Source organism: Lygodium microphyllum, chromosome 17 (assembly GCF_053477565.2).
Source record: "Lygodium microphyllum isolate KBCC chromosome 17, Lygodium_microphyllum_v1.1.10, whole genome shotgun sequence".
NCBI classification, from domain to species: Eukaryota; Viridiplantae; Streptophyta; class Polypodiopsida; order Schizaeales; family Lygodiaceae; genus Lygodium; species Lygodium microphyllum.
In genome coordinates this window covers 56,910,892-56,933,118 of record NC_141151.1, presented here as the reverse complement: position 1 = coordinate 56,933,118, position 22,227 = coordinate 56,910,892, and the positions used below count along the sequence as shown (strand labels likewise).

The 22,227-nt window shown below is 40.8% G+C and overlaps 1 protein-coding gene across 6 annotated transcripts in view; it reads right to left on the bottom strand.

Moving 5' to 3' along the window:
* Positions 1–397: 397 nt before the first annotated feature.
* LOC148021917 (protein DETOXIFICATION 46, chloroplastic-like) overlaps positions 398–22,227 on the bottom strand; it is a 69,935-nt gene continuing 48,105 nt past the window's right edge. The window contains exons 6-14 of one of the 6 annotated variants that reach the window (XM_087697445.1): positions 7,787–7,925; positions 7,455–7,592; positions 7,283–7,351; positions 7,096–7,206; positions 6,788–6,916; positions 6,298–6,375; positions 1,161–1,232; positions 1,014–1,076; positions 398–930 (exon numbers count right to left, since the gene is read on the bottom strand). In XM_087697445.1, the coding sequence (XP_087553571.1) occupies positions 841–930; positions 1,014–1,076; positions 1,161–1,232; positions 6,298–6,375; positions 6,788–6,916; positions 7,096–7,206; positions 7,283–7,351; positions 7,455–7,592; positions 7,787–7,925 (889 nt within the window). In that variant the 3' untranslated portion in view covers positions 398–840. The other 5 variants (XM_087697446.1, XR_015694419.1, XR_015694418.1 and 2 more) reach the window with 5 other exon arrangements.

Genomic DNA, 22,227 nt, shown 5'->3' with positions numbered 1-22,227 from the left:
AGAGAGAGAGAGAGAGAAAGAGATTATTATGTCAACAAGCAATATGACCCTTCCAAAAACAAGAAATTAAAAGTAGAATGTAAGTAGTAAAAATTAGTAAACGTCGAATGTAAGATTAGTAAAAAGCATTGAATGAAAAAGAAAAATAAGAAAACATTATCAAAGCCTTACAAGTAAGAGTAATGATTACAATTCTACATGTAAAAGCATTCAATGATAAACCATACATATAAGTGTAATAATTACCATATTCTTAATTATGTAAGGATTTACCATTGGATGATAAGACATTTAAGGCCTCTACTTGTAGCAGCATCTAATGGTAAATCCTTACATGTAAGAGCAATCATTGCAATTCTCTTAAATATTCAACATAAAAATTTCAAAACTCAAGCAATAACCCGCAAAAGGACCAATAATATTAAGAATGTTAATATTTGTCATACAATTAACCAAATATTGCCATGATGAGTGTTGAAAGGCTAATTTCTATTAGTGTTAATGACTGGATTATTAAAAGGCATATTGTGCCTCTGTCCTGCCTTTTTGGACAGGGCCAAGAATGATAGCTTTCCAGGCTATGCTTTGCTTTTATGGCAAATCTTCAGAGCTTAAGCGATTTCAGGATTCATGTGCATTCCATGCATGTGAGATGTGAGATAATCAGCCAAGCCAGAGGGGACCAGCCTTCCCAATAGTGAGCAGAGACCACCTTGCAGAACATTTGCACAGAGGGACCCTTGCATCAATAGGGATGTGCAGGCATCTGAACCTGAGATACACACAAATGAAACTGCAGCATTCATAGACCACTGCTTCGCAAACTAGTACAGGATGCCTTTAAATTGGAGAGAGCTGCTGGGTGGTTGCGGAGTCCCTTAAGAAGCTATTTTCAGAGGTCAGCCGGGAAAAGGCTAGAAAGAACCGTATCTGCGAACAGCATGATATTAAGATCTATATATATTGAGTAATAGAAAACAAAATTTAAAATTAACACACGCAAAGTCCCTCACTGTCTGAAAGAGAGCCATCGTGCACCAGATCCCCAGAAGGCCAAAACCCACCTTCGTACACGTCTGTCCCATGAAAACATCAAAATATTAGGGAATATCTCACAAACAACACTCAAAACGTGAGAGGTCATACTGGTAGTAGCAGACCATCAGTAAAGTCGAACCGCATAAAAAGCAAAGGACCATGCTCAGACTAAGGAACTTCAGGTCCCTCCCTGCCTGCACAATCACACGTCTCGAGACAGTTGGATTTTTCTTGTGACACATTTGTGGTTTATAAGCTAAATTAAGAACGGCTTTCATATTTGCCAACGTAGAAACCCCAAAAGCTGCATTGATTGTATTCTATTCTTCCATAAACACTATTTATCATTTGATTACTAATGTTCTACAGGTAAGGCATCCAAACCACTTGTTGCCTAGTCACATGTCCCACTAATCAGAAACTTGATTCCACGAGTTTAAGATATACTCCTACTAACATTGTGTCTCGCAATCAAAAACTTTAGGACATATTGTGCCATGTATGTAACACCTACTAAGATTGTATGAACCATCTTTTGGGCTGGAATAATGTCACCCTTAACATCTCATTGCATTATATGTAGGTCAAGATGTTAAGATTTGACATTTGACCTATTTAAGGTCTTAGCTTGTGCTTTGAGACGTCAGTCTACTGTCTCTCCCTTTCAGACGCTAGAAGAAAAAACATTGACTTTGCATCGGGCATTATGGCCAACCAACTAAAGTCAAAGAGACAACTAGAAAACAACCTAAGAAGCCACACAGCTACTATAAAAGAGAACACTCACAACGGATGCACAATCACAGTGGAGATGATCTCCATCCATGGAGCAGCTACCTCATGCTGGAGTCAATGGCATTTCACCTAAGACCCATGAACACTGGGTGGTGTGTTTTGTCACAGGAGTCCACATGCAAGAAATAAGCCCCAACAAGCCACTCAATGGGAAATAAAAACATAAAGAGTCTCCTTTCTTCAGCATTCAATCTGTTTTGCATAGCAACCTCCCTAGTTCTCTTATTAGTAAGTTATCCACTTGCTTGCCATCAATTAATATGCCCTGGACCTGATTCCCTGCTCCATTACCTCAAGTGTTGTCAGGGCAATAGCAACCTCTTTCTCTACATATTCCACAAAGGATACATAAATCCCCTCTCAGATTCAATGTGATCACTTTTCTCCACAAGTGAAACAAAACCATGAGGCCGCCTTGGTCTTCTACAACACCTGCATGACATCCCTATCCATAAGACCAATCTTCAACTGCTATAGGTGATGAGTAAGTGTTTCCCTCAAACGAGCTCAAGGCACAATGGGACTAGATGGGACAGTTATTCCTTCAAGCGCTCCAGGATCAAAGACTCAAGCTAGCTCCCACCTAGCCAGCTCCTACTCGTATGCTTTCAACCCACTAGTGCACACCCTATTCTCTACCAAGCTATGGGTGCACACAAGAAAGCTCAATGAGCAATGTGTACTAGACTTACCATTCTCTCCTCTTTTGTTGTATTCAAGGCTACCAAGATGAAGTAAGGAGTGGTCTCACAATCCTTTGGTAGACTCCTTGAATGCAGTAGCCTCCTATCTTTCAATCCAGCAGCAGTTAGTCACCACAAGCAAAACGAGGAAAGGAAAAAGAATGAAGCAAGAAGAGCAGGGAATCCTCTTTTTTTCTTTTCTTTCATGATGAAGTTTAAATTTATGTCTAGAAATATTTAGATCAGGCCTTCAGGCCAGCCAAGCCCACCAACAAAAGATTGGCAGCAAACACTCATGAATCCTCTCTTTCTTTCCATAATGAGTAGTTATATTATATCAAAAGACTAAAAAAGAACAAAATTCACATGACTAAAAGACCACAAAATTCACAGCAAAGAAGTAGCAGAAATCACCATATCCCATAGCTTTTTCGAATGCATACACATATGGGTGCAAGTATAAAAAAAGTATGTTTCACTGGTACTGTTTGAACCATACGTGACCTGAAAATTTAACATACTTTTCTACTAGTACACATTTAATTAACCACATTTTCCCATGACACACATTTTAAAACACACTTTGTAATGTGAAAACTTGACAAAATTTGAACCATACATGACCTGAAATTTTAACATACTTTTCTACTAGCATACATTCAATTAACCACATTTTCCCATGACACATCTACATTTTAACACACACATTACAATGTGAAAACTTGACATACCTGAGCCACATTGTGTAGACATTGTGTAAGCCTATAGACTCACCGTAGACATCAGATCCTAAGAACAGAGAAAAATTAACCTAAAACAGTCCAAAACAGTATGTTGATCCAGAGAAGTGGGCTGAAGTACTCAACAAAGTCTTAAGTACACCAAAAGGGTTGCTAGATAAGAAGTCGATTTTGCTAGATAACAAGTCGCCTGGGCCCTATGAACTTAAATCGCAGCAGATTCGGGGACACCAAGATATAATCATTAAATTTTGGGCACTTCGGACTGTTTTCTTGAAACATTTTGAGACAAGTATGTTATTCAGGACATACTTTCATACTTTTCATATGTTTGCAAAGTATGTTATCCGCAACATCCTTGGCAAGTTTTTAAAGACGTTTGCAAATGTTTGTTTGCTCAAACATACAAGTATGAAAAAAACTATGTTGTATGCCAAGGAGCCAAACCCGGTCTTCTAGGAACAAGTGAGCAATAAAGACCTTGGGGTGCCGATCAATGCACATAGCACCACACTTGTCTCAGTATGTAGAACGGACTGCTCCCTATGGTACCATATGTTATGTATCAATACGATTTGGTATGAAAAAATAGGGCATTTTGATTGTTAGCTTTCCTATTTTCCTCAATATTGTAAAGACAAACAAGAAATCATTTATTATCGAGTCAGGAGCATTCCCATTGTTTGTAGCTAATGCAGATAGGAAGTTCGCCACAATTAAGGCCATATTGAGTTGACATTTGCGCACAAAATGGTATTTCCAAAACTCTTTGACACTCTACCATATGAATGTTGATTATTCCATAAATGTAACCACATTCAATTTTGCTTTTGGTAAAACACCGTGAGATACATGGACTACCACCTTTCACATTCTCTAAGTGGCTTGAGTATCAATACTGCTTGACTTGGTCGCTCTTAATAAACAAAGTAATTCAACAGAAATGCCTAACTTGTTGCTTCAAAATATAGTCCAGGATCGTGGAGACAATAATAAATCGAGATGTGTGTACGCACGCGCACGCGCGTGTGCGCATGCGTGCACACTTAAGCCTTTTCCTAGAACCACTTGGGGTGGATCCACACATAGCCTGATTAGACATCTAGAAGTGCACCTCTTGAACACGAACCTAGTCTCTTGGACAGCAGTGCTAAGAACTCTTCTTCACCCGACTTGGCTCCATGTACTTAATGTTCATCATCTCATGCGCTCGTGCAATAGGTGCAGCAATCATCTCCTCTTCTTCTTCACATCATCCTGCTATATCCTCTCTGCTTGGCTGTCCAAAGAACAGCCCCTTAGGCCTGGTAAAACAGTCCTATAAAGGACTAAATAGTTATGATGGAAAATTTGATGTGTACAATCACAGTGGCACAGGCGGTCAGCGCGCTGGGCTCATAACCTAGAGACCCATGATCAAAACCTGGCTCTGATCATGAGCGTGATCATCCGAATGGAAGCAGTTACAAGGTACTGTCTTAAATAGTACTGCGGTAAGCCAATAATTTAAAGGAATCTGTTTTTCCTTTTCCTTTTTTCTCCCCCACGAAATCCAATGGCTTTGTTGTGGGCCGGTTTTTCTACCCAATTTGTAGCTCCAATTAACATTCGGAGAAGTCATATTAAGTGCATGCCTTTGCAGCGCTTCGATTTAAAAATATTGGGTGCTATACATCCCAGTAACATAAACGCATCGCATTATGAAAGCAGAGGAGTATTGTTAGCTGCAAAAACTTCACATATAAGCATCATATATCATTTCCTCTCGTATAGGTTGTTACTCACGTAGTATCGTTACGTATTACTATTCTTATCTTTTATTAATAATATTAATATGATATGTTGTAAATGTGATAATGTATTAATAGTAATAGATATATATTCTTATATTACGTTCTTAATTTCACCTCTAGTTAGCAGTAGTTCATTCACAGCTGGGGTAGGCATGGCCTGTTTTCCATGTTACAGGTGCGCTGCCCTTGGTGGTGCTACATTCTCCCCTCTACGACTTCTATCCCCCATCCCCACCAGATTTCCTTGATAGGCCTGCATATAAGAGTAATTTCTGATTTACAGACAGCTCCAGCTAGACTGTTAAGCACATGTACTTTGTAAAACTTCACATTTTAGTCCTCATCCACTTACACCTCCAGTCTTGCATGGCTCCATGGCCACCTATCCACTCTTATCCCTTCATGAAGGTTAACCTCACACTCATCTCTTTCGCTTAAGGCCCTCTAAGGTATGTGTTACTGACTTACACCTACCTTGGTCTATTCTAGGCATCATAGACCCTACTACTAGCAAGGTTTGTTTTGGCTCCATCAAGGGCACTCAAGAAGACGACCTTCCATCTACACAATTTTCCATGATTTAGGACCCCAAACCACCAAAACCACCAAACTGATGATTTTGCTACCCCATGCAATAGGCATTCTCCGTGAGATTGGCCAAACTGGCAGATGTCTATTCCCTATGCTTATGCTTGTCTAATGTATCTGGATTTTGTATTATTTTTATCTTATTGATGATTATTGCTTAGAGTTTTTTCATAAATTCCCTTTTCTGGAAGAAAAAGCCCTTCATTTAAAGTGATTGTGGGCTGTAGTAATTTGTCTAGCAACCTCTAAAACAGCCGAGTTGCTAAATTATAAATATATGGTGGTACATCTCAAACAGTTTTAACATTTATGCTGACTCATGGATCTAAATGTTTTGTGTTTCTCCATTTCGTGCAGTGTATAACCTTTTTGGCTGCAACCCCTTTTTCATTCAAAGCTGTAGCACAACTATCTATATTTAAGGCATGCAACAGTTCTAAGAATGCAATGACATTAATTAAGAACAGACTGTAAATAAGGGTAGTCAATTTTCATTGCTGATCACATTCTACAGCATCCAAATGTTCTAAGAACACAAGACATGGATCCCTAGGTAGACATAATTAGCCTATGAGACTTCAGTGCTTCTCCTTCACTCACACTGTAGTTTTTCTCAAAATCAAGCCTTATAAGCTTTTCACTTTGATAAGCATGCCTTACCAGTAAAGTTCCTTCGAGGGAAAGCAAAGGTGGACTAGCTACGAGACCCCAAAAAAGTGGCATGCTGACAGTCCGCATCTGAAATTTTGAGATAAATCAGTATGACATTGACAAAGCCTTTATTCACACATTCTAGATGCAACTGCACATCTAAGATCTAGAAATATTTTAAACTGCAAAAAGCTACATCAACATGCAACCATTTCCTCTTGATTGATTGATAGTTATCAGCATGACATTGAAAAAGTCTTTATTCACACATTCTGGGTGGAAATGCATATCTGCAGGTCTATAAATATTCCAAACAGGAAACAACTTCCTCAACATGCAATCATTTCCTCAAGTCCATTAATCAACCTTTTAGTTTCCCTCTATGAAATCCCCCTTCAAAGGAAGAAAAGCCAAGTTATACTGTATCATGGATTTTTTGTGAATACTCCAAACAGCATCCTTCAAGTAATAAATGTGAAGCATGCTAGAGGTAAGTTACCTGACTGACAACTGCTCTGTCATTCGTAAAGAGTTGAGGAAGAAACCAGGGAAAACACATTCCAAAACATGCCAGCAACAATCCAGACACAGCTCCTATCAAGAGAAGTGACCGTAAGAGTGTTTGAGCCTAAAATAATGCCACATGAGAGCTTTAGAATGTAGATCTAAGAAAACAAGCGTTTTCAAACTGTAGTATACTCTTAGCAATCTATCTTACTGTATCCAACTAAATATGGTAATCTGCACTTTAGCTTCCTTGCTGCTATTAATGGTCTATGTTCTATTGTCAAGTAAGCAACATTTTACCTTTCTTAAATTTCGAGTAGGCCCTTGAATAAGTGAGGGCATGAATGACTGAGCAGTTTGTGCCAGTGGTTCTGCAGCAACAGAGCATGTTGCATATAGTCCTAGCATGACCTGATGTTGACAATCACTCGAGATTACATGCAACACATTGCCATAGTCTTTCACAGGCTTCTGACAGTGCAAATACCTGATGAGCAGCTAGAGTCACAGTGCCCAAGGACGTTGACAGGTATGTAGCAAAAGAATAAAATAATACCTGCCAATATATAGCAGGTATGTTTGGTTTTGCAAATAATGAATGAAAGTATTACAGTCTTCAACCTATGCTCACACCTTGAGGAGTCTCAGCAGGTTCATACCTTTGAAAGCATTGTTAGGAGAACCGGACCAGCTAGATTTATCATGTACACTAACTCTTTAAATGATGGAACAGCCAATGCAAGTCCATTGTAACCTTTTGCGTTCAGTGACCTCAGCATTAAATACCCACCAATGTACTGGAGTAAAGACCAAAATTTTAGTAGGCAAATCTAGTTTATCAATAATACACAACTTTAGCCATGACAATTATGATGGTATTTGAAGTTGCAGCACTTTATTATGACTACTTCAGAGCACAGACAATAATTCTTTAATGTATCCTTTGCTAACACTGTTATCCCTCCAAAAGCTGTGAACTCAAAATGTATACCTGAGAGATTGTCGTTGCCCAAGCAGCACCAGCTATACCATACTTAAAGACAGAACAAAGCAAAATATCCCCTGACGCATTCACAAAACTTGCCACAGCTAGAACTTTCAAAGGACTCCATGAGTCCTGCATGCCAAGGCTGCAAGCAACAAAAAACAAGAAATCAGCAAAAACAATGAAGTACTTGAAAAATGATGATGATAATAGTACTATACTACATTTCCTCCACATGGCCTTTAGCATTATCTTGAAACATATGTACAAAATCAGAATTCAGATCACTTCATGGAAAGGAATTCTGATCCACACAGCCACATTCCAGTAGCAAACTATTGTCACCCACCTTTGCCCATGATATGTCAAATTATTAGTTGTCAATTGTTTTCCTTGAAGAACTCATTTATTAGCTTTTCTTTTTTCTTTTTGTAATTGCTGTGTCTGAGTCTGATGCAAATAGCTGTCAATTCTTCAACTTACCACACTTTTAAACCTCCCACCATTTGACCTTTTCTCTGGCCACTAGCATCAACAACCAGCTGACAGCATCATAAATGTATAAAATAATCAGCGCTGACTAGCCTGCCTGCCACATGGCATAGTCACTTGCCCGAAAAAGGTGCCAGTACACTGACTGCTAGTAATGCCCTCCAAGAATACCTTTGAGAGAACTAACTGCACCAATAGTAACCTGAGAAATGCTAGTCGAGGAGATGACTAATCTCTAAAACCCCTCTCAGATCATCCTCGACACGACATAAGGCTCAAGGATCTAGAGTGCTATCAGAGAACAACCTAGGGAAGCGTCTTTGTAAACAAATCTACAAGATTATCCTCTGTCTTCTAGTAAACCACATCAACGGTCTCATCCAAGATCTTCTCACAAATAAAATGGTACTAAAACTCAATGTGCTTCAACCTAGCATGAAACACACGATCCAATGCCAAAGCAATGCAACTCTCATTGTCCCAATGAAGTATCATAGGACCTGTATGTGAATAGCCCAGCTCTCCTAGTAACCTCCAAGGCTACACCAACTCACATGTGGTAGAAGACACCGCTCTATACTCTGCCTCTATGGAAGAAGGGAAATAGTGAGTTGCTTCTTGCTACTCCACGAGATAACACCTACACCCAAAGTAAAGCAATATCCTGCCATTGACTTCTAGTGGTCAACATCTCCGACTCAATCTAAATCCGTCTAGCCTATAAGAACCAAAGGTGAATCTCTACTACCTATCAGATGATGAATACCAAGATCGGGGACCCCCTTAAGAACCACAAAATTCTCATCGCATCCTTCCAATGTACCATCTTGGATTCAGTCATGAACCTAGGCAATAAACCTATAGGAAAGCACAAATCAACAAGAGTGTTAAGAAGCCAAATCAAGGACCCAATCAACTACCTAGTAGGTAGCATCCCCCGCCAAAGAATCTACATGAGTTGTAGCCTTCGAATTTGGATCCATAGGAGTAGAAATCGCCTTACATTCTGCCATCTCAAACGTGGCTAAAAGCTCTTGCACATATTGCTACTAGGAGATAAAAATCCCCCTCGAAGTCTAGTATATCTCATGGCCTAAAAAGAAATGGAGAAGGCCCATATCCATCATCTCGAACACCTCATGTGGTGCCGCCTTACTCTCCTTGACCTTCTCGGCATGGGCACTTGTCAAAATAAGATCATCCACACAAGGCACGAACAATGCATGCCCTCCAGATTTAGAAACACACACCTCACATCAAGCTAATAAACCATCCATCTCCTATAGCTACCTAAGGCAAGAATTGTTCTAATGGTGGCCATCCGAGCTATAGGTGCAAAGGTGTCATGGAAATCCACCCCTGACCGTTATGCTAAGTCCTTTACACCAAGCCATATCTTGTGTTTATCCGAAGTACCATCATTGTGATATTTGGTCTTAAAGACCCATTTGACACCAATCACCTTCTTATGAACGCACCTAGCCACAAGATCCCAAGTGCCATTCCGCTCAATAGCATTCAACTCTTGCCCCATAGCTTTCTTCCAATGCTATGACTGGCAGAGGTAAGCTCTATATCCTATATGGCACAGGTTATCAAACAATAGATAGTACAAATAAGCTCAATGGTATGTGTCTGGTTTCTCCAAGACCACCACTAACCATCTTGCGGCTCCCACTCCTCACAAACTCCCTTGATCCCTAAATCACGAAGTGTGTCTTGTGCCCAACGAGGAGGCGGCCGATACTCCCTCCACTACTCATCAACATTTGCTAAACTCTTTGAAATATCCATCCAGGCCAACTTAACGGGTGTATTCAGTGGTGAAGCAATCTTCTCCAAGCTTCTCCACTGAGAGTGGAGCCTCAATAGGCAAAGGCTCCATAGGTACCCGAGCAGGTGCCCAACTATCACCTAGATCTCCAAGAATGAGATGCTCAACACTCCCCTCTACAACTAGAAACTCCATGAACCAAACATCTCAACTCATGTACATGGGAAACATAATCATAAAGCTGATACCCTTAGGACTTTGAGCTATTTCCCACGAACACCTCTCTCTTGGAAGCCAGCTCAAACTTGACTCTCTTCTTCAAGTCGTGAATATAAGCATCACACCTAAACACCCTAAAATAAGAGACATCTGGCTTCTCTCCAAAATAAGCCTCAAAGGAGCCACACCAACCACGGCCGAAGTAGAAATTGATCAAGAATGTGCACAGCGGTGGTCATTGCTTCAGCCCAAAGGCATTGAGTCTAGCGATGCTCTTGTCAAAAGATGACGTACTAGCGAGACAGTAGGGTTTGCTGGGAGGAACACAGAGTGAACTCAGCAAACACTGAGAAGAGAAGAGAAGAGAGAAGAAACTTTGATTAATGGAATGATGAAGATCTCAATCATGGAGTGAATGTGATACAAGGGAATAAGGGTGCCGTAGCACAAGGAAAATGATGAAGACAGCCACAAACCACGAGCTGCAATGTCCTCCTGAACGGATGTAAGGGTAGTGGAGATGCTGGAGAGAAGAGGTGACAGACTGAATGAATCAACCGTAAAGAATGAGTGACAGAGGCAGTCTATAAATAGGCAAGAGACTGTCTAGGGTGGCCCCCGGAGGGAGGGGGCCGACTGTCTAGGATGGCGCCCCACTCTGGGTGCCCAGCCCATTTTTGGGACTGTCCACTGTGAAATCCTAAGCGCAAAATGCAAAACACAAAACTGCAAGTGAAGGGTTTCTCAGGTCAGCTAAGAAAAACAGAACAAACACAAATCAAGGCGAAAGGCTACCAAGACCCTAACACACAAATATCACACAAAAAAAACAACTAGAGTGAAGCAAACAATATCCAGCCAAGAAGCAACAATGTTAGGAAGAACCAAATCAGCTAAAACCATAGAGGAGATCTGCCATAACACTAAACCACGAACACGGGCCACATGACCATGGATGAATGAGGCAAAATAAAAAATAAACGCATTCCGAGTACGCCAAATATGCCACAGAGCTGTCTATGCAAGGCAAACATAGAAGGGATCCTTCCCATAATCCACAAGCGAGCTGATATCCATTGCTAAGTCGCCGAGGACCACACATAGGAAACAAAACTCCAAATCTATTGAGCAACAATGCAAAAGACAAAGAGATGAAACAATGTCTCATCACATGTAGTCCAAAATACACAACGACCATGGGAGATCTTGCGAGCATGTAACAAATCCCCAGTTGAAAGACCCCCAATAAGCAACCTCCACAGAACACTTTGAACCAGTTCCAAAAGAGATTTCTTAGTCCAAGGAAGTAAGGGTAGAAAAAACGAGACCATACTGATCATGATGCATTGAGCACCTTTAAGTCTGACATGAAGAGGCCAGCCTTGAGATTTCCAATAGATGAACCGATCATGTATATAGGATGACATCCAATCAAGCAAGCCACACGGAGCTACATCCACACCAATAGGATAACCCAAGTGACGGGTAATATCTCCTTTAGAAATCACAACTCCTTACCAATCCAAAGCTTGCAAATCACTCTCCGTACAAGAAATTAGGGTAGATGTCTAAGCATTAACATGAAGCCCCAACGCTAAAGCAAAAAGATTCCACATAACCATTTCCCTATTAATATTAGTGCGATCAGCCTCAAGAAACATAAAGAAATCATCAGCCAAACATTGACCCAAAAGATGGGCACCACTGGCAAGAGACAAACCAACAATCTCGCCTTGATCAACCAACTTATCCAACAATGAGAGCATTGGGTGAGTGACCAAAGCAAATAGCGAAAAACTAAGAGGGCAACCTTGCCGAAGAGAACAAGACAAGGCAATTTCATATGTGATTCCCCCCATTAATTGCAATACGAGCCACAGCACCCTGACTAATGGTATCAACAAGAGAAGGCATGCGAGGATCAAATCCCATGGTAGACATCACCTGCCGCAAGAAAGACCAGCTGACATGATCAAATACCTTTTCAAGATCAAGCTGAAGCATAACAACCTGCTCGCCTGAGGCTTTGGCATAATCAATCCCCAGTTGAACATTCAAAATGCTATGCATTATATTCCGTCCCTTACTGAAACTATATTGACGTGGATGAACCAAGTGTGGGAATACTTTCTACAATCTATTGCAATGATTTTAGAAAAGATTTTATACAAATAACTTATAACAAAAATGGGTCTCCATTGTTTCAAAGAAGTCGGAGAAGGAACCTTAGGCAACAACCGAATCACAATAATCTTCCAATATGAAGGCATCCTACTAGAATTCCAAACTTGCTGACACAAGCAAGTTAATGGGTCCTTAAGCTGCTCAACATGGGCAAAAAACAGCTCATTAGGAAGCCTATCCTAGCCAAGGCTTTTCCTTCAAGACAAATGGAATAGTACATCTTCCACTTCATCCTCTGCAATATCAGCCTCCATCAAATCAACTCATTCTGGCTTAACCTAAGTACTAACCAAATCACAAATGTATCAGCAAGTAGAGTGAACTGTGAACCCAACAAAGATTTATAAAAGTCAACACACATGTAAATCATGGAAGCAAGTTTGGTCACCATAACACCTTGCTCATCCATCAAACGCACAATATTTTCCCGGGCATATTTCTAGTGTAAACGACCAAAGAATTAATGAGATTGACAGTTATTATCATGTAAAGATGCCGCTCTGGCTAGCAATTTGTATTTAGCATATTCCTCTTCTTGAAGAGATTGAACTCTACATTTCAACCATTCAATGCATGTAAGTAAGTCATCAGTAGTATCCCCTGATAGATACAGAGACAACGAGTGAGCCAACAAAGTTTGTGAATGCTGCTATTCAGCTCAAAAAGAAAAAGCATGCTAAATACCATACTCTCTACACAAAGCTTGTGCATTATCCCTAAACACAAACCATGCTTCCATCCCTCCAAATAGGACCCTCGAGCTAAAAGAAGCAATCAATTGTTGAATACATTCCAAAAACTCATTTTGCAGAAGAAAAGATTGGTTGAAATGAAGAGGCAAATGAGCACGGAGAGCCTTAAAGGCATGAACAAGTCTATGGGTCAATTCCAAAACCAAAGGATAGTCATCTGGCAAGACATGCTGTCGCTCCACTCATATATCATTCACTGCAAGAATAAAGAATTGCTCTAACAAATGTAGATCCTATCAAATCTGACCCAGGTGTTTGGATGCTGAAGAGAACAATAAGTATATCCAAACTATGAAGGATGCATCCAAGGCCACGTGCCTTGTTTCAAAGACACAGCTGCCAATGCATCCCAAGCCTGCCGCTCAGGACCATCCATGACCAAGTGCAGTAAAGTCGCCTAATCCGCAGATACACACGCATTTAAATCACCCATAACAAAACCTTGACAAACAAGGCAGTGCAAGTAATCCCAAAGCTGACGGCATTCTCGATCAATAGAAGAAGCATACACGCCCACCAGTCACAAAACCTCACTCTCATATATGATTTCTAGCATCAAAACTCTACCGCAAGGGTCCTGAGAAACCAAGGATTTTGCAAGGAAGATCTAACAACCAACATAACTCCAAATTTATGTGGACCCTAACCACTAAAAAACATTGTATAATCCTTGTATACATAAGAAGAACCTACCAAAGCATGTTGTTTGTGCTCCACAGCACAAAAAACATCAAAATTACCAACTAACACAATTTTTCACAACCGATACTGCTTACTGCCAAAAGAAATGCCTTTAACATTCCATAAAGCAAGTCTCATGATAAACCACAAGAGAGAAAACGATTGAATCACCACTTTCCCTTTCCCTTTAACATTCGTAGCTTTAGAAGCTTGAAATCTCTCCATCTCACTATGGATCACATCTACAAATCTGTCCTTTGCAAACTAGCAATCGAAGCACAAGAAGGGAACTGTTGTTGCTGAGAACTGAAAACATTCCAACCAAGGAAAAGCCTCCCACACGCATCAAAGTGCAAAGCAGAATGAGAAGCACTTTTATCATCCACACCAACTGTAGGCACGCACGAAGATTGAGGTTTCGCATAAAAACCACTACCTCTAAGTTGAAAAGTCTAAGTAATAGAGTGAGGAAATGGGTGAGCAGGAATCGAACGAGATTCCTATCTAGCACTACGCCTAACCACAGTGATCCAAGAATCATCCTAAGGAGGCAAATCCTAACCAACTGAATGCAATACACGCTCAATACCAACTTGGGAAACATCCTTATTTCTATCATCATGTCCATGCCAAGAGGCACAAGAGTAGCATCTTGTTGCTGAGTCATCAACTAGCGATCATGTTCTTGCATATCCATGTTAGGATCGAAAGACCATTGCAATACCTCAAGGCTTCTATCACATTCGGAAATAAAATGGCCCAATTGGCCACATCTAAAGCAGTGTCCAGCAAATGTGCCCCATTTAAGCTCAAAAACCAATGTTTGCAACCCAAGGACGACAAAGCGAATTTTGGTTGGCTGAGATTTCCCTATGTCCCTAAATATACAAGCCATGTTCCTATTGCAGGATGGCAAACCGGGCTCCACCAACACCTCACCAAGGGTTCTCAAAACCAAAGAAAGAAGTCGCCAAAGATGTGCAGTAAAATAAAGTATGGCTGCCCTCTCATGAAAGGCAGCAATCTGCTGTTAAACCAGGTCAGTTCCCATGACAGTAACCACATGATCCCCTTTTGGTAAAGAGCTCGCTTTCCCCTCATTGGCATGAACATAATTTGGCATAAGATTGTTGGCAGTGGCAAGCATAAACTGAAAAGACCCATCAGTCTGTGAGCAAGAAACACGAACATCTTGCTAAGGCAAATTCAAAGCACATAAAACCGGTTCATCAACCATCATCTTACAACGTTTTCCCATCTCATCCCCTTCCATCAACTTCCCAGAATCCTCGGCCAAAGAGTCACCATCCAACTCCACCGAATCTTTCTCATCCCCATTCCCAATATGCCGGTCAAGAAAAGCCACATCAATACCATTTCACGCCTGCATATTCCCCAAATCAAAGCTCATTGTTGGGATAAAGGTAAAGGCCCGGTTTTAACCCCCCCTGTATAGTACATGTGAATGCACCCTTTACATGCCCTAAGTATCAATACAATTTATTCTTTGTGTAGCAACACATTGTTGGTACACTCTTATCAACTTCGTACTTTCACTTTGCTCACTCACTCTTCAACCGTCAAACTCTCTCTCGCTCACGCTTGCTCAACCTTCATCTCTCTCAGTTGTGCTCTTCACTTTGTTCCCCACTCAACAACTAGTATTAGAGCTTAAGGTTTTGTGCACGCTTCCCAATGTCTTACCGGTCGAACACGACCAACAAGCAGGTGACCTTCAGCAGGCAAGCAACAAGCAGAGTCGATTGGTAGCAAACATGCAGACAACAAGCAAGTGATAGGCAGGCGACTTTCTGTAACTGACGACCAGAGCAATAGTTCCAGCAGACGCGCGTGACGGTTCCTACAGGCGGGCGACTGGGTAACGGCTACAACACAACGGGTATGCATTGACTAACCAGCGGATCATGTCAATCGTCATGCGACAGTCAACGACCTCCCGTCAGTCTTCTAAAATCAAAAAAAAAATTAATTTTTCAATTACTTGCCTTGGTGGGTGTTCACACGCCGGAGGCACAAATCTCAAATCTGTGAAGATTCGAGCAAGAAATTTGGGGCTTTTCCTAGATTTGACATCATTCATGCTTATCAATGATTTTCGAGTCAGAAATTGCACATATTGCGAGTGGTGACCTCAATTAAATTGGGCATTTTGCCAAATTTGTCGAAATTTTGCTCTTTTGAGTAAAACTTCCTGACATTGGATCCCAGAAATTTAGGGCTTTTCATGTATTGACAAAGTTTTGCTCAGCTAGGTCAGATTGACTGACATTTATGTAATTTTGGACTTGAAATTTTGGGGATTTACGCAAAATTTGATAAATTTCTGCATTTTTGCCCGTGTGGTGGTTGTTTCATGTACAAACAGCAAAGATTTATTTTTGGTTGAGAAAGAACAGTAGTGTATTTTGCTGGTTCAGCTTGTGCTTCTGCAGATTAGTGCATTTACTCTTGTGTTCGTGATATAATGGTTGCAACTTCTTCCAGTTCACACATCAAGAGTTTGATAGAGATCAAACGGTTTGATGGACATGGCTTTGACCTTTGGAAAGACAATATGCAAGGCATTTTGTTCCTAAAGGATTGTGAGGATGCTTTGCAGGAAGATAAACCCGCACTAATGTCTGATGCAAATTGGGCCAGAGTAAATAAAAAGGTTGTGGCTTACATAAATATCAGTGTCACTGATGACATTCTGACAAACATTAAGGGTTTAGATACAGGTTATGCAATATGGGAGAAGCTGAAAACCACTTATGAGATCACCACACCTGTTAATCAAGTGCATTTAATGCGCAAGTTTGTGAATATGCGACTGGATGAGTCAAAGCCTGCAGCTAAGCACTTGACTACATTTACAGGGATTCTAAATCAGCTCAAAGATGCAAATTTGGACTTTGATGATAAGTTGAGGGCGATCTTTTTGATCATGACACTGCCTAACTCTTGGGAGACCTTGGTGGTTTCACTCAGCAATAACCCCAATCTCTAACATGATGGAGTGAGGGGTTCTATCTTGAATGAAGAAATTAGACGTATGTCTATTGAAGAAGGCAGCAACTCATCTTACAATGTAAGAGGCAGGACTGAAAAGAAAAATGCAAATGCAGGACACAGAAACAGGAGCAAGAGCAAAGGAAAGGAAAAGAGTGACATTACTTGCTATCACTGTGGTCGGAAGGGCCACAAGAAACCTGATTGCAAGTATTACAAGAAGGAACAAGAGAGAAAGAAAAATGCAGGAGATAAAAAGAAGAAGGAAGAAAAGACAGATGCATCTGAGACAACCAAAGGCAAGGAAAAGGCCAATGTGGCCTCTAGTGTAGTCATAGAGGAGCTTTCAGATACAGAGGCCGGTGTATTATGTGCACTTGATTATGATGCCCTTATATGTCACATGCAAGATATGCAGATTACCAAGGCTAATGTGATTGATGCACTCTTGTCAGTTGATGATGGTGTCACTCAGACTTGGATTATAGACTCTAGTGCCTCTTTCCATGTGACTCCTTGCTTGGAGTGTTTTGCTATGTTCAATGCAGACAGTTATGGAAAGGTGTATCTTGGAAATAAACATGCTTGCAGTATTGATGGGATTGGCACAATATACTTGTCTTTAGGCAATGGTCAAGAGCTTGTGCTAAAAGATGTCAGATATGTGCCTGGCATTAAACAGAGTTTACTATCTGTTGATCAGCTTGACTTGCATGACTACACCACATTGGTTGGTGGTGGTTTGTGGAAAGTGAAAAAGGGATCCATGCTGATTGCAAAAGGAACCAAGAAGGGCACATTGTATTGTTTGCACTGCAAAGCCTTAAATGGCAAGTTTCTTGCAGTTGCTGAAATTTGCAGCACCTTGGAGTTATGGCATAAGAGATTAGGCCATATGAACCAAAAAGGACTTGATGTTGTCATGAGGACATGTATTTTTGAAACCTCACTTAACATGTGGATTAATTTTTAATCACATGATTAAGTAAATGATACACATGTGAGGTGCAACTGGGGTTAAAGTAAATTTACGAGCCCGAGTCTCGAAGAAATCACGGGATATCAAAGGAAAAAGTTGTTATAAGTTATGCCGCACAAGTACTTGGTGGTATCTGGTACCAATTGTTGGCCTAGGTCATCCATTTGGCCATAAGTGTCAGTTGGTGACACTAGACAAGTGGTGTTTAATGATACCTAACGCCAATCTAATGGTCAAAGATGGTGTAGAGACACTCAGGAATGGAAGTTGCCTAGCCAATTTAATTATTGGGCAGTCAGATTATTTTTTAGGACGACGAAATAATTATTAGATTAATTTTCAGTATTTTAAGGCTGAAAATTAATATTTAATTATGAAAAATGTTGGAAAAACCATTTGAGAAGGTTGCCACTTATGAAAAATGCCCATGCAAGACTGAAAAATGTCTTTAGAGCTTGGAGAGAGACATTTCTATAAATTCAGCCTGCAAGAGAGAGAGAGAGAGAGAGGAGGCTGCTCGTCTGATTTGCAGCCATTGGAGGACCTTCTGAGGTAGCCAAGGGACAAAAGAAGACCAATCAACAGCAGGAAACAGCATCTACAGGCTGTTGAGGCAGGGCAGCAACAGTAAATGACTGATTTTATTCAAATCTTTGCATCTACATGCTGTTGTGGCATGGCAACAGTTGCACTTGACTGATTTTCAGCCATTCTTTGCAACAAAACTCTGAATTGTCTCTCTCTACAGCTTTCCCTCTCATCTCCCAACTATTTCACAGCCTCGCTCCAAAGATCTCAACATTTGGACCCTTGGAGATTGAGAAATTACAAATTTCTCTGCTTTAAACCCTAGTTTGCAATAGAAATTAGGGTTTAGCAACAGCCTTGGGAAGCGTGCCAAAAATTGGAAGCTCCAAAACTTGGATTCAACAAGGCTGAAGGTGAATTTCACTTGAATTCAGATGGAGGACTATACCACCCTATCCAAGGAGAAAGCCTGGTTTCAGATCTCCTTACCTCTCTGAAGAGGATTGATGGAAAAGACTCTAAACTTGACTTTTGTAATGAGTGTCAGTTTGGAAAGCAAATAAAAATTTCCTTTTACTCTCATGTTTCTCACAAGTCCACTGTCTTCGACTTAGTGCATTCTGATATATATAGTATACCCGTGAAATCGTTGGGTGGTGCTGCATATTTTGTCTCCTTTATTGATGACTGTTCCAAGAAGATTTGGGTATACTTTCTGAAAAAGAAAAGTGAAGTGTTTGTTGTTTTTAAAACTTTTCATGCATTTGTGACCACTAAGACAGGTAGAAAGTTGAAATGCTTGAGAACTGATAATGGGGGTGAGTTCACATTGACTGAATTCAAGTCCTTTTCTGACTTGCATGGTATTAAGAGGGAGCTTACAACCCCTCACATCCCTTCTTCAATTGGGATGGCTGAAAGATATAACAGGACTTTATGTGAAAGAGTGTGATGCATGTTGTCCACTGCTAGTCTCCCTCATGCATTTTGGGGAGAGGCAATCAAAACCACGGTTCACATTTGCAACCGCTCTCGAAATAGGTCCTTAAATAATGGCGTCCCTGAGGAGGTTTGGTCTGGCGAATCGGCCTCATATGACCATTTACACATATTTAGCTATGATGCTTCTGTGCATGTTAGGGATGAGCTGAGGAACAAACTTGACCCAAAATCCACCAAAAGCATTTTCATGGGCTATGGTGATGAGGATGAATTTGGCTACAAAGTGTGGTTATCTCAGTCCAAGAAAATTATTCGCAACCATAATGTTGTGTTTAATGAGGCAAAATTGCTACAAGGCACTTTAGCCTCTAATGAAGATCTGAAAAAAGTGAAATTTCAGAGTTTGCAGCCACCTATTACTTCAAAAAATGAGCTTCATGGTGCTGTACCATAGGCTAAAACTAATGATCAACCGGTTATTTTTGAGCCAGATGATGATGGACAGCAAATAGAAGCACAAGGAGGTCATGGCAGCAAGATAGACTTGTTGATTATGCAAATGCAGGAGCTAGAAATGAAAACAAAGGTGTTGTATAGCATGAACAGCATGCTGGAAATGGTTTATAGCAATCAATAAATGCTGAAAATAATATATCTCTAGATGTAGACCCAATTCCTGAAAATGTTGATCATTGGGTATGCATGTCTATGCACGTAAGAAGGCAACCACGTAGATTTAACCCCTCCTTGCATTATGTGATGCTTACATATGAGGGTGAGCCTCTTACATACAAAAAGGCTAAGTCATGTGAGTTCAGCAGTAAGTGGGAGCTAGCTATGCAGGAAGAGATTAAATCTCTATATGCAAATGATACTTGGGATCTTGTGTCATTGCCCAAGGGAAGGAAGCCACTTCTAAACAAATGGGTGTACAAAGTAAAGACAGTTGATGGGAAACCCAAGTACAAGGCAAGGCTAGTTGGCCAAAGGGTACACACAAAAGAAAGGATTGACTTCCAAGAGGTCTTCTCACATGTTGTGAACATGGCCACTTTACGTGCACTTTTTGCTCTTACTGTTGTTTTGGATTTAGAGCTGTATCAAATGGATGTAAAAACAGCTTTCTTGCATGATGACATTGATGAGGAAATCTACATGAAACAGCCCGAGGGCTTTGTAGTTCCTGGAAAAGAGCAGATGGTGTGTAAGCTAAAACGCAGCCTGTATGTGCTGAAGCAAGCACCACGGCAATGGTACAAAAAGTTTGACACTTTTATGCTAGCTCATGAGTTTACACACAGCCATGCAGATCATTGCTTGTACATGAAAAAGGATACAAATGGCAGCCCCATCATACTTGTTTTGTATGTGCATGATATGTTACTAGCTAGGAAAATAAAGACTAGCTTGGATGCTCTCAAAAATCAGCTGAAATCAGCTTTCTCCATGAAAGATGTGGGGAATGTAGAGCGCATTTTGGGCATAATGATTTGTAGAGATAGAATGCAGAAATTGTTGTTTTTATCTCAAGAAAAGTACATTGGAAAGGTACTGGGCAGATTTAACATGGCTGAAGTTAAGCCTTTTGGGATACCTTTACCTCCTCCTTATCTCAAGCTCAGTAAAGCCAACAGCCCAAAAGATGACATGGAAGCAAATGCTATGAAGGGGGTTCCTTATGCATCAGCTTGTGGCTCTCTTATGTATGCTATGGTTGCTACTTGTCCAAACATTGCTCATGCATTGGGAGTTGTTAGTGGATTTATATCAAATCCTAGCAAAGCGCATTGGGAGGCTATCAAGTGTATTCTTCGATACCTTAAGGATACACAAAGAAAAAGTATTTGCTATGGGCAGGGTGCACTTAGTTTGCATGGTTATTGTGATGCAGACATGGCAGGTGACTTGGACACTCGTAGGTCCACCAGCAGGTATGTCTTTACAGTTGCTAGTGGGGCTGTTTCTTGGTGTTCAAGGTTACAGAACATTGTTGCACTGAGTACCACTGAAGTTGAATACATATCAACTACTACTGAAGCTTCTAAGGAAGCTATCTGGTTTAGCAGACTTGCAGATGATCTCGGCATATCTATGGGTACTGCAGTTTTGGGATGTGATAGCCAGAGTGTTGTGTATCTGGCTAAGAATGCCATGTATCATTCACGCACAAAGCATATAGATGTGCAATATCACTTCATCAGACACATTCTGGAAGATGGTCAAATCACATTGACCAAGATTAAAACACAAGATAACCTTGCAGATGTTCTCACTAAAAGTCTAAGCAAAGCTCAGCACGAGCATTGCATTCGACTAGTGGGAGTTGGTTAGCTAGAGGTTCACATCAGACCTTTAAGTGGGAGGTTATTGGGATAAAGGTAAAGGCCCGGTTTAAACCCCCCCCCCCCCCCCCTTTTTAGTACTTGTGAATGCACCCTTTACATGCCCCAAGTATAAATACAATTTATTCTTTGTGTACCAACACATTGTTGGTACACTCTTATCGACTTCGTACTTTCACTCTGCTCACTGACTCTTCAGCCGTCACACTCTCTCACTCACGATTGCTCAACCTCCATCTCTCTCAGCTGTGCTCTTCGCTCTACTCCCCGCTCAACAAGCTCAACCTTTGAGTGCTGCGCTCTCTCTTTTTTTTCGTAAAAGGTAATTGTATTAATTACGAAAAAGAGGTACAAGTTTACATGATTACAAGATACACGATGGCTCTAAGCCATCGTGAGTCAAATCTCAGTACCAGACAAACCAAAAGTTACAAATCTCTCTCTCTCTCTCTCTCTCTCTCTCTCTCGCTGAACTCAGTCTTCCCAGAGTTTGTGCCCTGGTTTAGGCCTCAACCTGCAAGCCTGTTTCTTTTCACTCACAG